General features: G+C 63.8%; 1 protein-coding gene across 1 annotated transcript; it reads right to left on the minus strand.

The window, feature by feature from the left end:
- Nucleotides 1-9,757: 9,757 nt before the first annotated feature.
- On the minus strand, nucleotides 9,758-16,031 carry CBX4 (chromobox 4). Its single transcript, XM_037157931.2, has 5 exons — nucleotides 15,741-16,031; nucleotides 15,552-15,595; nucleotides 14,378-14,443; nucleotides 12,217-12,283; nucleotides 9,758-11,962 (listed from the first exon to the last, which is right to left on the minus strand). Exons 1-5 carry the CDS (start codon nucleotides 15,807-15,809, stop codon nucleotides 10,556-10,558), a joined length of 1,653 nt encoding a protein of 550 aa, XP_037013826.2. The 5' UTR covers nucleotides 15,810-16,031; the 3' UTR covers nucleotides 9,758-10,555.
- Between the last annotated feature and the right edge of the window lie 1,683 nt (nucleotides 16,032-17,714).

Genomic DNA, 17,714 nt, shown 5'->3' on the forward strand with positions numbered 1-17,714 from the left:
TGGCTTGCCAAGATTTGATGCGAGAACCCCGCCTGTGCGGTGTGCCCCCTGCAAGGCCCCGTGTACATTTAGACCTTTCAACAGTGTAACCAGGAAGCCACCCAGCAGCCACCAGCAGGGAGCTGGTGCCCATGGTGTGGGGCCGAAGCCATTCCCCGGCACCTTCCCAGCTGCTTCCTGTCTGTTGGAGGCTTGGGTTTCAAAGGGTCTCCTCCTTGGGCCCTAATTAGGTTGGCAAAGAGACCAGCCCCATCTGGGGTGTCACGGCCACCTCTGGTGACCTTTTCTGTGTGCAGCGGCCACACGTCATGCCAGCTTTCCAGGGGGACAAAAGTCAAGCCTGCAGTGGGGCCAACCCTCTGTTTCCGGGCTGTCCCGCGTGCCAGGGAAGAAACCAAGTGACGAGCTAAACTGACCGGAACTGCCCCTGTTTTCTACTCGTTCACCTGCTGACCTTTGCGCGTCACCTAGCCAGCCGGGCCGAGCTCCTGCAGTGCCCTGCAGGCCTCACCTGTCTCCTGTCACCGGCAGGCAAGGGCGACGGGTGAGGGGTGTGAGTCTTCTAATACATTCTGTGGTCAGGATGGGGAACCCAGAGGGTGGTCTGACGCTCTGTATTGATGCTTCGCTTTAGAGATACGTGACTAAATGTTTCCGGGGCCCGTGGCATCTCTGGGCCCGTCAGCCGCTTGGGTTCCCAGAGCTCCCGGGGTGTCTGGTCTGGGGGGCAGAGGTGGGGAGATGCAGCTGCCATCACGCCCACTCATAATGCCAAGCAGTAAACCCAAAAGGGAAACCCAAAACAAAAAATCTGACAAAATAATTCACCGCTCCCCAAAATGACCGGGTAGCCAGATTAACTGCAGAATTTCCAGGCAGGGAGGTGCCGGCCGTCATCTGCCCTGGGCCTACCCTCTGAACGGCCTCGGCTTCTTCCCGCCTCTTCCAGGCCAACACTCCCCTGCGACACTCTGCGCCTCTCTCTGAGCAACCCAACAAGTGTCCCTGCATCAGGAGCTGGCACCTCCACTTCACCGCTAAGGAAGCTGGAGCTCCCTCCCCCGCTCCAAGTAGCTCTGGTGACCCGCCAGGTCCCTGGAGTCATGAGCTGGATGAAGACTTGCCCTGGTGCCGTTTGCACTCTGTGTGGCAGAGGCGGGCAAGTGAGTGACACTCTCAGATGAGGACCCCACTGTGAGAGAGACAGGCAGGCTAGCAGGGGACCTCGATGGTGAGAAGGGAGCGGCCGTGGGGACCTCGGGGCACGGAGCCTCCAGCCGCAGGCCCAGGACTGCGGGGCAGGTGCTGGCACTGGAGCCTGGCTGCGCAGTCCTGCTTCTCCCTGCCACGTGCTGCCTCCTCACTCGGCCACGGAGTAAGGCTGGGTTCCGCTGTGAGGTGCGAGGGGCCCGGCTGAGCAGAGGGTGTGAGACCCCGCTGGTGGCTGTGGGCTCACCTTCCTGGGCCCCCAGTCACTTGTGTTGAGGTCACAGGGTGAAGGGTTGGAGAGCAGACTTTCAAGTCCGGGGTTACGGTCAGGGCCGGGCAGGCGGCCCCATGGGCTCCGCCTCACCCACGTGGGGAGGCTCCACGGGTTCCCACCCACCCCACCAGGCAGCTCCAGCACCGGCAGGCACCTGTCCCCAACGGGAGGCCCTCAGGACCTCCTTTCCACTGCACACTGGCACTGCTCGCCAGCGAGCTACAGAGTCAAGGCACCTTCGTCAACTCCTCGTCCTGTGTCACCAGGGGCTGACATCGGCTTGATCTTCTCTCGCTGTGTGTGCGCACTTGTCCCGAAGCATTCCAGGGCGAGTTGGAGACCCTGCACCCGTGATGCCAGGTGCCTCAGAGCGGCGCGGTGGCTTTCCTAGGAGCAGGGACGTTGTCCCACGGGACCGCCTCACGGTTACTGAGCTCGGACGTGTGCCCATCGGGCGGCTGAGCCGTCCCGCCCATGGCCCGCCCAGTTCCTCAGTCCTGGTCTGGTTTACATTTTTGTGTTTCGATTGCAGTTTACTTTTGATACGATTTTGCATTCGTTTTGAGGGCACGGGATAGCAGTCGGGCAGTTACCTGCGTTGCCACCTGGCCCCCGGGGACTTCCGGCACATACCCGGCAGCACGCAGGGTCACCACAGCTTCACTCGCCGTCCTCCCTGTGCCGCACTGCACGTCCCCGTGGCTGTCAGTAATGTTCTTTGTCACTGGTCTGGTCTTCCTGCTCCAAGAACCAAGCCCAGATCACGAGTGCGTCCGGTGGCCTGTCTTTTCAAGCCTCTGCCTCCCTCCAGGCCCCTTAACCTGGGCGTCGGGAAGAGCGCACGTCCGGGCTTTCTGTGTGCCACTAGAGAGATGGCCTTCTCGGTGCCTCACGCGGCTTTGTCCCAGTACTGGTGCCGTGAACTCTGATCCCTTAGGACCTAGTATGTGAGTCGCCCGGCCTCTCCCGGGCTTGTGCGGCACCGGCTCCTCCCCACCTCTCTCTCGGTTTCTACCCTGATCATCCTCCTCTGGATCTCCTTACGGCTGCGTCTCACTCTCTTTACGCCTGGTCCTCTCTGGCTTCCCTTCCGCCCTGCCGCAGCCTCGCCCCTTCCTCCTTCTCTCTCCAAAACACTGAAAGGTGTGCCGCACTGCTCAGCCCAGCCACGCGAGGTTCACGCACCGCTGAGGGCCCGGTCCGCCCCTGAGTCCTAGGAGGAAGCCGCGGAAGGAATGGGGGTTTGCTCAGAGAACCGCGGCCGACTTGGAGAAAGCTCCCGCTCCCCGGAGGAAGGGAAGCCCCTCTCCCCACTGCCCAGCCGCCTCCTGCCCACCCACAGGTCCTCCCCCCGCGAGAGTGGGCACGGACCCCAGGCTGCCCTCTACGCCCAGGGCTGAGGTTCGCCGTGGTTTGGCCCGGGATGGACAAATACCATCTTTCTGCCAAGGCGCAGCCAGCTGGGGCTCTGAGGTCAGCAGGTTTCTTGCCACCTCGGAGAGCTGAGCCCACAACAGCCTGTGTCCCCACTTGGTGGTCACTGGACTGGAAGAAGCCCAGACCCTCCCCCCTTCTCTCTGGGTTGGGCCCCAAACCACAGTCCAGAGAACAGAGGCCAGACCACGGCGCTCACCGGCAGCACGGGGCCAACCACTCCCAGCGGCGGCCTTACACACTGGGCTGTGTCCTCGTTGTTCCTGTGAACAGATGCAGTTTCACGGCGGGTAAACTGGGTGGGCACAGCTGGTGGGCAGAGAATGACCCATAATTGATCTTGATGTTGGCTTTGGTCTTTGAGGGGCTCAGTGTCTCCTTGGGTAGAGTGGAGGGCTGGAAGGGGAGACTCCGTGTCCTCTCTCTGCTCCAGCCTCCAGGAGCCCATGACGCTGTGGTCCTGGGGCTTTCTGCTCTGCCCGGGACGCAGGCGGCCCTGTCTGTCCGCCATGCCTGCTTAGGACCTGCTGGTGGTCGGGCGGCCATTCGGGCGATGGTGTGTGTTCTCTCTTGGACCGGCCCCGGGGACTTCCCAGGCTGCTGGGTCCCGTGCAGACTTTTATTTTCATCCAGTCTAGAAAAGAAGATGTCCTTGAGGGCCACCGTGTCACCGGACTGAGAGAGGAAGCATCCCTGCGGCCCCTCGGCCCTGCGGGACTGGGGAATGCACTCCCCCTCTGGCCGCAGGGTCTAGCAGCTGGCGCCACTCTCGTCTGGGCCCCCCCGGAGGTCACGGGCCCAGGGGATGTCAGAGGCGCATGGCCCCAGAGAGCTCCAAGGCCACCAGCCCTCCTGTTCTGCAGACGAGAAGCCCAGTCCCCGCAGAGGGGAAGTCAAGGCACAGCAGTGGCGAGCTGGGCCAAATCCCAGGGCCCGCCTGCCATTCCACCTCAGCGCCTCATGCGCTGTCGCCCCTGCATCTCTCGGCTCGCCGGCTCCATGACCCACTCCCAGACGCAGACCTGTTGGCAGGCAGGAGGAATAACTCATGTGAGTCAAAAGCAATTTGCAAACATAAATAATTTTCAGTGCCAGGAGAGGAGCCGGTGGGAAGATGCGCGGGGGCTCGAGCGGAGCCTGGCTGTCCCCCTGAGCCTCCGGGGCCTGCCCAGCGCTCCCCCCACCGCAGCACAGGGGTGGGGCGGGCAGAACGAGAAAAACAGAGCAGGAAATGGCCATGAGGATGCTCTTGTCCGCTCTTCCTCAGAGGGAGGGGCTCTGCTGGCCAGGCTCTTCCCTCCCCACCCCCACCCTACCACCTTGGAGTCAGAGGAAAGGACACAGTCCCCAGCTTGCATCTGGAGCAGCCCAGGCCTCTTCCACCCTCCAGTACTCCTCCCAGTCCTCAACCCCAAACAGCACCCCCCCCCCGCCCCCAGAGACTGGATGATGCACCGTTATTCTGTGCCGTTTGCATGATCCCAACGTGTTGTTACAGAGGAGCTCAGCATGACGGCCCCGTGCTTCTCACTTCTGCTCTGCACAAGTGACCACCCAAGACCAGTCTCTGATTTTGTGGCCGGTGTTTGCTCATTTCCCCAGGACGTCAGGGCTCAGGTTTGCCGTGACAGCCTGCTCGGCCCTTTGAAGAGGCTTTGGAAGGCCAGGCCGGTGAGGGCAGGACCAGTAGTTGGGGGCGGAGGGGGTGGGGGCCCAGAATGTTAGGCACACCTTTCCAGAGCCCACCCCAAGGGGCTGTCTGAAGCAGAGAGAAACAATGAGAAACCAGATACCGTGGCATTAGTGAAGAATTTCTCAGATGAAACAGGAAAGGGAGGGGGTCCAGGGAGGCTAACTTTACACCTGGAGCAGGTCAGAAGGAGTCAGAGGCAGTCGTTAGCGATATTAAACTCCAGGGGCCTTTGAAAGGGCCCGTCACTCAGGCAGCAAGTCAGAGGCTTGCCCTTCGGGGCGGGCCGCGCTGCCCGGACCTCCGCCAGCCCAGAGTGCGCACGCACACGCACACGCACGCTGAGACGCCCGCTCCTCCGCCGGCCTTTGGAGACGCCAGCTTTCTGCCCCCACTTAGATCTGAGAACGCGCAGGTAATTGGTTAAGTGGAATAATAACCACAGGCAACGTTCAGGGGGCTCTCGCTGGCCGCCTGGCCTTCTGCGCACAGCGCGCGTAAAGACCGTACGCGAAAACGGCAAACGGCGGCGTGTCCTGCGTCCTCCGCCCACTGCTGCTACCAGTGCGCGTGGATCACACGCCCACACCCCTCCCGTCCGGACCCTCAGGTCACAAGTCGACGGGAAAGACTGAGATGGCGCTGAGCTGTGAGCAGCAGACTGCGCCACGAGCTAAGCACGGAAATTAAACCGCGTCTGCCTAGAACTGACGCCAGGATTACCCTTAGGGTCTGGTTCCCTAAATTCAATTACCACGGGATTACCTGGAGTCTCCTGAAGCTCTCACACACCGAGCAGGTGAGGGGTGGGCAGCGGGCCCGGCAGGACTTCGGAGCAGCTGCGTGTGTGCGTGTCCACCCAAGGCCTGGCGGGCAGGAGGGGTCCCTGGCCTCGGCGCGGGAGCGGCAGGGCCCTCCCTTGGTCTGTGGACGTTATTAATGGCTTGATGTGGACAAATCAGGGTCACTGTCTGAGAGGCCCCATTTCTCTCGCTCTCTCTGTCTCTCTCTCTCACACACACAGTCACACTCAGATACACTCACATGGTGTCTGATTCCATGGCAGTTAGTTACCTGGGAACCACGCACGGGCTGCGGGAGCACGTAAAATGCCCGCCACCCGCGCGCGTCTGCCTGGCGCTCTGCGCTCGGGGAGCCGAGGCCCACACGTGTGCTGAGTGACCGGAAGCTGGGGGCAGGGGACAGTGAACACTGCAGGACCTCAGGCACCACCGGCCTGGCAAAGGCTGGAATAATCTAGAACGACCTGGGAGAGGGCATGGGGCCCGAGCTGGCCTCTGGAGCGGCCGCGGGAATGCTGGAAGCCCAGAGCACAGCCCCTGGGGAAGGACACCCTGCCTGTTCTCCGGGTTCCCAACGTGGGCGCGTGGACAGGTGGACCCAGCAGCTAAGCCTTCACGTCGCCATGTGTGAGAGGGGCCTGCGGCCAGAAGACCTGTGCCTGGGGCACGAGATGGCCCTTGAAGCGCCCGTGCGCTGGGTGCGGGGGGGAGAGAGGAGCGGGTGGGGTGGGAGCCATGGCCACGGGAAGTGGACACTTGTGTCCGAGGACCACCCTCAGGGCGATTTCTTCTTCTGAGCCCCCTGCTCAGATGAGCAGTGAGGAGCGCTGGAGCACAGGAGAACCTGGGCTCCGACCCAGCACGGGTGTGGCTCTGGGGCTGCGGCTGTCGCTGCCCTGTCCCGGCATTGTCCATAGAGCCGGAGGGGAGAGGGTGAGGCCCAGGTCAAGGGTGACCCATGGCAGGCAGCACCCACTGGGTGGCCCAGGGCGGAAGGGCGGGCAGGCAGAGGGGACAGTAGACGGACGGGGTCCCTGTCCCCATGCCCTGTCACCCCAGACTCTGAGCCAGACGTCGTCAGAGGCATTTGGATCAGACATGGGATGTTTAATGTTCCTTGGTTAAAAAAGATAGTTTACTCAGGGACTTTTCCACAAGTGCCAAAGACTCTCTCTCTGGGTCCCGCCCTTGCTGCCCTGACTGTGTCTCCGCCGGCCAGGAGGGGCCGAGCTGCGGGAAGGGGCAGGTGTGCGGTGGGGGTGGGCACCACACCCACGTCTGTCCTGCCCTCCGTGTGCGTTCCAGAAGTCTCCGTCTGGGAGGGCGGGGACGGAGAGGCTCCAAGGGGCCCACAGATGGAGGGACGGGGTCTGCTCGTTCCCCCTCGTCCCTCTAGGCCCTGTCGCTGGTGCACCCCACCCCCACCTTCGATCACTGTCACCATTCAGCGCCACACCAACTAACTCGATGTCACGATGGCAGCTGGCCTTGCCAGACCCGCGAAGCCCTGTTCTCTGCGGTCCCCCTCTTGGTCTGGGCTGAGGCCTCCCCCCGGGGGCGGGGGGCAGGACCCAATCAGGCTCCGAAGGCACGGCCCAGGATGTCCCATCACCTCTGACGTCAGAGACAGGGCATTTGATTTTCCTTCTTAGTGTTGGCATACTTCCCGTATGTCCTGAGACACACTCACACGAGATAGTGAGGCACTGTCTGTCTGAGACTCAGAGGTCGCCGGGCAGCCTATGTGTCCACGTGCTCAGCCCGGCAGCCCCAGCCACCGCACAGCCTGGTGGGAGCCCAGGACAGAGCAAACAACCAGCAAGGACTGAACTTGGCCCCTCTGAAGACGGTGGGTTGGGGTGGGCGGTGCAGGCTGCACGGGGACCCCAGAGCTGGAGTCTGGGACCCGGTGGGTGCCAGAGGGACCAGGTGCTCACCAGCTTCTGACAGGGGGGAGGGGCAGTGAGCCCGAGTCCCCTGTGCTCAAGGCTCAGCTACAGGGGAGGTCACCCGGACAAAACACCTTTGGGTCCCTAGGGTGCCAGGTTGAGGCCCTGCTTCCTGCTCTCATTTTGGGTCCTGGACGTGGCCTCCAGCCTCTGTGGATGAAGTGCTGGGCCCCCTGCTAGGTGGCAGCAGTGCCCACCTGGGGCACTCTCTCCGCTGGTCTGCATCAGGGCCCTGACCTCCTCCGAGTAGTCCTCAGCCTTGGTCACATCTTTGTCGAGACCTGGAGGCCCCACTGGGGGCAGGGCGGGGCAGTGTCACCGAAGGCCCCTCTCTGCAGGACTGTGGAGCAGACAGCTTGGTTCCCGCATCAGCACGAAATGGGCAGTGGCCACTGACTGGCCCCAGGCTGCTCTGCCCTCAGAACCTCGGAGCCTCACCCCCCGAGGAGCCCCGTCCCTGCCGTCTTCATGGAACAGGGTGCCCAGGTGGTGTCCGGCAGGCCTGCCCTTGCCCGTGCTCGGCCTTCTGACCAAGGCCCTAGGCTCTCCCTGGACCTGTCCGCCTCGAAGCCCCACCCCGAAGGTCCCCCACCAGGTCCAGTCTTCAGGGCCTTAAGCCACCTGCAGGCCACATCTTTCCTCCAGTGCCATCACCTTCCCTGCGGGGGGCAGTGCCCTCCTCTGCCTCCCGGCCCCTCCACCGTTCCCCAAGCACAGCCTGGCAGAGGCCACCCGCTGGGCAGGAGGGGCACCCCAGGGGCTCCAGCTTGCCCCACATCACCAGCTGTGTGGACCTGAACAAGGGGCTCCCCTTCCCACTCCCAAATTTTTAGTTCTCCTTTTCCAGAAAAACAGGGGGATGAAATCCCCTCCTGGCATGCTCCTTGGTGTGCCAGCCGGTGAAGGACGGGCCCAGTTGTAGCTCGGAGCAGGCGGTTTGCCAGAAGCCGTGGGATCAGCCCTTCCTCCGCTCCCAGGGTGGCAAAGGGCATTCATTACATGGAGGGGGAGGGGCGGTGCTTCACTCTCTCTAAGGGGGCTGGGGTGAAGGGGGTGGCGGGAGGGACAATTTACAAAAGCCAGGGCTAGAAACTCTCAACGGTTTTTTTTTTAAACTTCCCTTCCTCCCCTCCCCCGCTGGGCTCCCCTCCCCCATCTCCAGTTGCTGGTGGCCTGCAGCCAACACTGGCCACACTGTCCGCATTCAGGCCTCCCCGCCCTCCTGGCCCTCCACTGCTTTCCCTGGCCTTCCCGGCACCGTGCTCTCGCCACCTCTCCCCCCGACCCATTCTGAACCACCGTGACCTCTTCCGCCCTGGCGCTCAGCAGGGCTTGGGCCCCTCAGTCCCAGGCAGGCACGCAGGCCAGGGGCCTTGAGGGCCGAGAGCAGCCACGCACCCACAGGGACCTGCCTCCGGCCCCGGCCCCGCCTGGCCACCCGGGCAGGGAGGAAGATCGCTGAGTCTGCAGAAAGTGGCCTCCGCCCCCGCATTCCCGGGTGGCGGCTCCCAGACTGAGGGAGCTGCACCTCGGAATCTGGCCCACTCCCCTCACGCCCTGGGGGCCCTTAACCCCTTCCGGCCCCCCCAACCAGGTGCCCCAGCCATGCCATCCAAAGCAGCATGGGTGAGATGGGGTCCCACATTCCCCCCAGTAAGGAAGTGGGGGCGGCCAAGCCTGGCTCCGCAAGCCTCCTCTCCCCCCATCCACTTCGCAGGAAGCCCGCGCCCCCACCCCCCCGCCCGGCTCGCCCCGTGCCTCCAGTTAGAGCCTCTGGCCCAGCGGTTTCCGGGGAGAGAAGCCTGGCAGAGAAAGAGCCTCAGAGGCTTTCTCTGAGGGGTGGGGCGCGGGATGCCAGCGAGGGAGGCTGGAGAGGGCGGGAGGGTCTCCTCCCGCTGAACCTGCCCGACCGGGAAAGGATTACTAAAGAGGAACACCCCTGCCCCACCGGGGCCAGCGCCGGGGTGTGTTGCGCCCCAGGGGGTACGGGACAAAGATCAGCAGGTGCCTGGCTGGGGCTGCTCCCAGTGGGGGCTGGCCCTGCCCGTGCAAGCCTCTTCCCACCCCTGCACCCTCCCCCCACTAGGCAGATCCCCGATTGCCGGAGTGCCCGAGCCCTGGGGGCGGGAGCACACCGGCACCCCCCTCAGGAATTCCCCTGGCCTTTGGAGTGCCTCTCGACTTCCGACTTCCGGGGAGCAGGGTCACCCCTCAGAGCGCGGGTGCCTCTGCCCTCGAAACCGGGCCACTCTGCTTTGCGCAGGTTTGGCACAGGACGCCGCCCGTTTCCTCCCGGACGCCGGAGGAGGAAGCGGGGTGGGGAGGGGTCCGGACACCTGCGCGCGCACCGGGCCTCCGGGGTTCCCTCTGCCCTAACCTCCAACAGCGAACGCGCACCTTCAACATCTCCGTTTAATATGTACATTCAAGCAGGGAATAATCGGAAGCTTATAGTTTAGACATTTCTAGCAGCAGCAGTTTCTAGAGAGCTCGTTTCGCCTTTTAACAAACTTTTTTCTTTTTTTCTGCACATAGAAACAACACATCCATGTGTACGGTATCAAAAAATATATACCAAGGTTACCGGTATTGCAGTTCTTGAAATGGGGAGAAATGGGATCAACTGAAATACCGCAGGGCCGGGAAGAAGGGGCAACAGAAAATAGTCTGTCTGATATAGAATATAACATGATCTAGAGGGAACTCCATAAATCTAGGTTTTTATATTTCAATATATAAATACCTACAAATAAATATATATATATATATATCAGCCCGAAGGGGGTGGTCGGGCTTTTGAGCTCAAACAATACATTTCAATAATAACACCACGTACAAACGGGAGTAAAGTCTGCACTTGACAAGTTAGCACGGTTAAAATATAATACTATAACTCTGAGACCTCGGTGCGCGGCTGCCCTGTCAGTCCTGGAGGTCCTTGCCGGAGGGGAGGGGGCAGGTGGAAGGGAAAGACCCGCAGGCACCTCGTGGAAGGCGCCAGTTCTCGGCGCTAGCGGCCGGCGCCCCAGCCAGGACCGCACAGGTGGATACAGAGGGACGCGGCTCCTGCAGCTTCGGCCGTCCTGGCGCTAGGGGCCTGCATGGATCGCCAGGCAGTGGGCGGGAGGAATGCACCCCCAGCCCCGGGCACTGTGCTCCGGCCGGGGTGGAGCTGCCCCTTTCCGATGCCCTGCAGCTACACCGTCACGTACTCCTTGAAAGTGACGGTGAGGCAGTTCGCAGTGACGTCGGTGATAATTATATTTCCAAAGAAGGGCTTGAACTCGCTCAGCGGCTCCTCGGGCTCGTCCTGGGCCTCTGCTGGAGGCTTTTCGGCCGCTGTCACCGGCGCAGCTGCCACTGCGGTAGTCGCAGGCGCCTCAGGCTTCACTTGTAGGGTACTGAGCGGCTCCCCAGCCTCGCCGCGCGTCTTGACGCAGCGCAAGTCTATGGGCTCGTCCAGGTCCGAGTCCAGCAGGATGACCTCGGGCTGCTGGAGGGCAGCAGGGGGCTGGTCAGTGGGGCGCTCAGCAGCTGGGCTGCCCCCCAGGCAGGTGGGGGTGCTAATGCTACGTGCCGTCAGTCGCTTCTTGCAGGGCTCCCGTTCCCCGTGGGTCTCGGAGAGGCATCGCTTGCGTGCGTGGGAGAGATTGAGGCCCACCGCGTGGTGGTGGTGGTGGTGATGGTGGTGGTGGTGGTGATGGTGGGAGGGCGGGTGCGAGCTGCGGGCCGTGTCCCAGGTCAGCAGGTCCGGCTTGGTGGTCAGCGGCAGCGGCTGCTCGCCAAAGGCCTCCTTGGTCGGGGAGAGCTTGCGGGAGCCGGCGTCCTGGGGCTGCGGGTCACCGGCTGCCGGCGCCTCCTCCTCCCTCCTCTTGAAGGGAGCGTCCACCTTCTTTTCCTCTGCCCCTGCCGCCTTTTTGAAAGTCCTGTCCGCGGTGGGGTGACGCTCCTCGGAGGCCCGCTTCTTATGGCTGGGGGAGCGCGCCTCGCCCTCCGCCGCCTCGCCGGACTTGATCTTCACTGCCTGCATGCCGTTCTCCATGTACTTGCTCATCACGATCACGATGCGCCCGTTTTTGTTCTTGTTTTTGACGATCTTCATTTTGCCCCCAATCCCATTGCCTGTCACTGCCTCCTTGGGGGCCGGCGTCATTCCGTTGGGGGGGCCTTTCTCAGAGCCCTTGCCCGCAGCCCCAGCAGCACCGGCCAGGGGCTTCACACCTCCCAGGTAGCCCTTGGCCCCAGTGCCGTGGGCCCACTTGTCGGGCGGGTGGGTCTTGGTGCCCAGGTCAGGGCAGGTGGGGCTGGGCGCCTCCTTGTGGCCGCCCTGGTACTGCAGGTCGTACATCTTGGGGTCAGGCTGGTAGGGGTGGTGCTTCTTGCTGTTTAGCTGGTAGTAGTACTTGCCACTCTTGCCCGGGGGCGGAGGCTTGCCCGCCCGCTCCTTGCTGTGCGGCTGGTACTGGTGATGCTTCTTGCTGTTGAGCTCGTACTGGTGCCCCTGGCCCTTGCTCTGAGCGCCTAGCTCCAGCTTGGTGCGGTTGTCGGCAGAGGAGTCCTGGAGTCCGCTCAGCACATTGGAGCGCCGGGCGAAGGTAGGTACCTGGGCGGCAGGGGCGGAGGTGAAGGTGAGAGGAGGCACAGAGCCAGCCTCCAGCAGCAGGGTCACCCCACCCCCACCAGTGGGCAGCTGCGTCGTCCGAGGGAGGTGTGAAAGCTCAGGTAGGAAGGAAAAGAACCGGAGCACTCCAAAGATACACCCCCTCCCCCTGCCCTCCAGGCCTCGGGAAAGCACAGGTGGCCACTTTAAGGGAAAGGACCGCTCCTGGCGTCCCCAGGGCCCGCGAGTGTGCTCACCTGCACCACCAGTGGTTTGGGCTTTGGCCCTCTCTTCCGGTAGCCCATCAGCTGCTCCTGCCGCTCCCTGGGGGCACGGGGCAAAGAGCAGCGCTGTTAGCCTCCACATCGCCTCCTTTCCTGCTATGTTTGCTCCAACCTGTGGCGATGTTCCCCCTACGGCGAGCAGCAGGGCTGGCAAGACCCAGAAGGATCCAGGACTCAAGGCAGAAGGTAGCTCTTGCAGCCAGCTGGGCGCCCAGGTCCGGTCCCCGAGGCCCGCTTTTCCCTCCAACCAACACTCATCTGCCCAAGGCCTCCTCCGAGAAGGGCCTCCCCACCTCTGGGGCCCGCATCTGAACTGGCACCCCCCGCCCCCCCACAACCTGGCCTCTCCACAGGGGAGATGGCAGCTCCTGGCTGGGTCACGGGCACTGTCGCCCACAGCCTTGAGCCGGTGGTCATACACAAAGTGGAATGGGCGCGGGGTCCAGGGGATGCGCACCAGCCGGAAGGAGAAGTGTGAGGACCAGGTCCCTGCCACCAGAGGCAAGAGATGCTAATGACCTCATTAAGATTCAGATAACGAGAGCCGCCAGCGGAAGGGAGGACGTATTTTCCTAAAGGCCAGGCACTAAACAGGGGGAGGGGCTGCGCCCTTGTTTACAGAGCGGCAAATGAGCCAATTAGGGGCTGGGGGCGGGGGCAGCCAAAGAGGCCTGGCCAGGTTCGCAGCCACCTGGTAAACCGGCTCCGAGGCGGCCAGTGCAGAGGCTGGGCGGGGCAAGGGGCACAAGCCCCGCCCCCCACCGAGCCCAGCCCCCTCGATTTCCAAATTAATTAAGCCCACGGGCCGTGGCGAGGTTCAACCCGGCTGCCAAGATTCCACCTGCGGTGTGGCCTAGGGCGACCCGAGGCTGGGGGTCCGGTTGTCCCAGCACCACTCAGCCTTCCACCGCAGCAAGGGGCCCCTCTCTAACCTTGGCCGAAGTTGCATCCCATTTCTGGGCCAGAAACCCGCTCTCTTGAGACCCTAGGTATCCTATCCTCGGCCGGTGGGCTAACCCAGGGGAGTTCCGCCAGCCCGGAGCCCCAGCCAGGCCGACTCCGAAGTTGCACGGCATTGCAACAGCCTGCGTTTTAATTCTCCAGGGACTCATTACGCAACATGGCATCAGCCGCTGACATGGTTACAGGGTGGCAGACTCCCCGGTGGAGCCGGGGCAGAGTCCCTTCTCGGTGCCCCCCTGCGTCGCGGGAGAGCAAGTTCCCCGCTGGCTGCTCGTTCCAAGGGTCTAGAGTTTAGTTTTAGCGCCAAACACACCACAGGAAATAATGCAAAATAAAAGGGGGAGGAGGGAGAGCGGGGTGGCCGAGCTCCGTGGGCCCCTGCCGCTCTCTCCGCCTCTGCAGCCCTTCCCCCTTCTGTCCTCCCGAAACAGAGAACCGCAGCCACCGGCGGTGAATCCAGCTGCATCAGCTGCAGCGTGACAAGCATCTGTGCGCATGAAGACGAGCCCCTCTCGGATACCACCCCTCCACCAGCCAGACAGCGCCCACCCCACGCCCTTTGGGCCAAGCTCGCCTACCTAGTAGGCCAGTGGGGGGGGCGTTGGGAAGAGTACCCACCGCCAGCCAGAATCCAAGCCCCTATCCCAAGCTCCCTGGGGATGAGAGTGGGGGCTTAAAGTCTTGTCAACTTTTCTCCAGCCCCCAACAGGTTAAGTTCAGTTCCGTGACGTCCGGCGGTTTCGCAGTGCCAGCTCCCTCGGAGCTGCCCCGCGACGTGCTGGGCCAGGCCGCCAGTGGCTGCAGGAAAGCAACACCTAGGCTCTGGGGGTGGGGCTCCAAGGTTTCGACGGGGGGGGGTGGCTGGGGGGTACCAGGCGCGGCTCCGAGTTCTCGGGGCAGCCGTAGGGGCCACCGCACTAACCATTCCCGCAGTTTCCCCAAAACACAAGCCTCGCCTTCTCCAGCCCTGCCCCACCCCCACCCCCCAAGCTGCAGCAACCGCCAAGGACGTTGGTTGGAGAAGCCCAGGCCGCAGCCCTGCCATTCCGGCCCGTAGGAGGGAGGGGGCTCCCGCGGGCCCTTCCCGGCCCTTTTCCCCTCACTTCTGGGCGGCCCGGTCGCCCGTTCCCGTACCGGGTCCCCGCTGCGGGCGGCCGCCAGGAACGCTCACCTGTTCTGGAAGGCGATCAGCAGCCGGGGGTCCAGGATGTTCTCCTCGGGCTCCCACGTGTTGTATCTTGCAAAGGAAAAGGGAAGGGGACACGGCGTGAAACCGAGCCAGCGCTGCGGCCTCCAGGTGGGGAATTAATTACATTAGGCCCTGCACTGTCTTCATGAACCGAACGCTACTCAGCCGTGGACGTGGGGGCTGGAGGGTAGACTTCTGCGGGCCTGACACGGCCCCTGACCCCCCCAAGTCAAAATAAACACACACGGGCAGGAAGGGGAAGGAAAATGAAACTAGCAGTTTATTTTGCAGTTGTCAAGAATTTCAAGCACGTTCCTGCGACATGATCCAAAGCCACTTTGCTCACCAGCAACCCCGCGTGCAAAGCAGCCAAAATGCAAAGTCGCAGTCCCCTCCTGTCTCCCCAGCCCCAAGTCTCCGCTGGGACTTCAGGCACTCTCCACTTGACCCCTAATCCGATAACCGTCAGCCGAGCGGCCCCCCGACACCCCCTCGCGGCCCAGGGGCCCGCTGTCACGGGCAGGCACCCCCAAATACTCAGCAACACAAAAATATGCCTGTGTGTGTGAGTGTGTGTGTGCGTGCCTGCGCGCCTGTCTCCATCCGGTGCCTTCGCATTTCAAATTAAAAAAAGAAATTCCCCACCAAAAGCGCTGCAGTGACAGTGCCCAACATTTTCTGCCTTTTTCCTTCCTCTCCCTGCACCGCTAGGAGGGAAGAAGCACACAATTGCATTTTCGTCGCTTTTTAATCTTTTTTTTTTTTTTTTGGTTTTGCAATATGGAGCCGTTCGGTGGAGGGAAAGGGAAAAGGAGCCATTTTCTGCTGCACATCAGTCAGTGCCTGCGCCCGCCCTCCCTCCGCCGGCCTCCCCGGCTCGGCCCCGCGTCCCTCCAGCTCCTCCGGCTCCTTTTAGTGCATAAATTAGTGATGGCATTTCCCGGAGAGCGGAGCACAACGCAGGGCGCCGGGCTCGGGCTCGGCGGCTCGGCTTCCCCAGTGCCTGCCACCGACTTCCCCACCCCCTCCTCCCTCCACCCCACCTCCACCCCGCCTCCCGTCCGCTCCCCCCGCCACCCCACCGGCCCGGCGGGTCCCGAGCCCCGGAGCCCAGCGCCGCGGCACCCGGCGCCCCCGCCCCTCCGCCGCTACTTACTTGGGGGACCAGCCTCTCCATTTCACCAGATACTCCACTCTGCCCTGCGGGGGGAAGAGACAGCACTCCATCAGCTTCCGCGGGATCCCTGGCCCCGGCCCGCAGCCTCCCCACCCCCTCTCCGCCTCCTCGCGGGCTGCCCGGCCGCCGCTCCCGCGCCGCCCCACCACCACCCCCGCGCCGCCCTACCTTGCGGATCCGCTTCTTCTCGATGCTCTCCACCGCGAAGACATGCTCGCCAACAGCTGGCAGCTCCATGGCCAAGCCGGAGCGCGCCGGGGCACGGGCGGCCGGCGCGGCTGCAGACACTGCTAGTTCCCGCCCGCGCCCCGCCGCCACCCCGGCCGAGGCCACCCCGCTGCCCGCGCCCCGCCGCCGCCGCTCGTCCCGCACAGCCCGGCCACCCGCCGCTGCCCGCGCCCGCCCGGCTCCTGGCTCGCGATCGCTCAGACAACTGAGCCAGGGCCGCGGCTGCACAAGAACTCATGCAAATCCGGACGTCAGCGGGCGGGGCGTCTCCGGCCCAGCTTAGCGTCAGGAGGCGGGCCGAGGCCCGGATTGGCGCAGCCCGGCCTACCGGAGGCCCCAGTCCCAGGCGCCGAGGGGGAGGTGGGAGGGCGCGGGAGGGGGCCGAGAAAAGGAGGGCGCCGGGGAGGTGCAGAGGGAGGGATCCTGGAGCCCGGGCGAGGGAGGCTGGAGGGAGGGAGCGGGATCGCCACCAGAGGTGTGTCGGCTCTGGACGGAGTGGGGTGGACTGCGTGACAGGGCCCGGACGGTCTTCGTGGCGATCCCTCGCCGTCTCCCTCGTCTCCGCGGCCAGCCCCCTCACCTCTGGTTCTCTGTGTGCACCGCCCGGGGACCCCCGCGGGGGACCCCCTAGCGTCCGTCGCCGTTTCCAGTTGCATCGAGTTGCGTCATGTACAGACACAAGGGATACCGCCGGCAGGGGGCGGAATCAGGGGCAGGGGCAGGTCGCGCCCCCCACCGGGCGCGCCCCGCCCCGCGAGGCTTCGCGCTTTTAGGAAGGCGAGGAAGAGAAAGGGCTCAAAGAACAGAAGACAGGCTGCAAAGGATCGCTGGGGAGAGCGTGGAGGACAGACAAGGAGGGCGGCAAAGGAGCAACCAGCCCGGGGCCCTGGCGCCCAAGAGCCTTACCAGAAGGGGGCTCTGAGTCCAAGCGCGCCCCATTCTGATGGGCTGCCGTTTACCGCAGGCCCTTTCCTGGGTGCGGTAGGAGGGGCAGGATGTCTAGTTTTCAGCAGCATTACCCACCTCCCATCAGGAACAGAGGCGGGGAGGACGGAGAGGGGGCGCAGTGGGTGTTAGGTCTCCTTGGGGGTTCGGGGAGAATTGTCCCCCGGAAAGGCATCGAAAGAAGGAGCGGGAGCTCTGAGAAGCGGCTGAAGCTGAGAAGGGGCGGATGGGGCCGCGCGAAGGGGCGGTGAACAGACTGGACCAGGAGCCAAGCATTCCTCATGAATTCGCGTCCCCCGCTCCCCGACATGCAGCCCAGCCAGCCAGCCTAGCCGAGGCCTTTCCGACTGGGCTGGAAAAGCCGCGAAGTGTGAAGTTTAGCACCTCCGGCGGCGAGACAGCGCGTTCCGGCGGACAGCTCCAGCCTCCGGCTGGGGGAGCTGCTGCGCCCCACGCGGCCTCCCGAGGGCGCCACCCACGGGGCCGCGAGCTCAGCGCAGTCCCAGTGGGAGTGAGGGGACCTGGGGACAGGGCAGGGCGAGCTGAGTGGGAGGGGCAGTGGCGCGCCGGGCCTGGGGTACGTCCGGGCCCCGCTCCGGGCCCTTGAAGGACCTGGAGCAGGAAGCTTGCGCAATCCCTTGGCTGAGCTTCCGTGGAGAAAGAAAAAGAGCAGAAGCCGAGCGAGAGTGGAACCAGCGAGGAGGGCGGGCAGAGAGCCATCCGGGTCTTCGCTCCCGCCCTCACACGCGCTGCCTGGAACGCTGGGCGGAGGGCTGCTCGGGGCCTCGACCCGGGCCGGGGAGGGGCGAGGTGCAGAAGCGAACCCCCAGTGCAGGCGCAGTCCTCGTGTTCTTCCAGCAATCCGGGAGAACCCCGAGACGGTCTGGTGTTCAAGAACGCACATGTTGACTTGCCACCTCGCAGCTCCCGCAGCGGCGGCTTGGGCTGCGGGGGCGGCTCCGCCTAAGG

The sequence above is a fragment of the Artibeus jamaicensis genome, unplaced genomic scaffold (assembly GCF_021234435.1).
Source record: "Artibeus jamaicensis isolate MK-2021 breed Jamaican fruit bat unplaced genomic scaffold, CSHL_Jam_final contig_2259, whole genome shotgun sequence".
In the NCBI taxonomy this organism is placed as follows: Eukaryota; Metazoa; Chordata; class Mammalia; order Chiroptera; family Phyllostomidae; genus Artibeus; species Artibeus jamaicensis.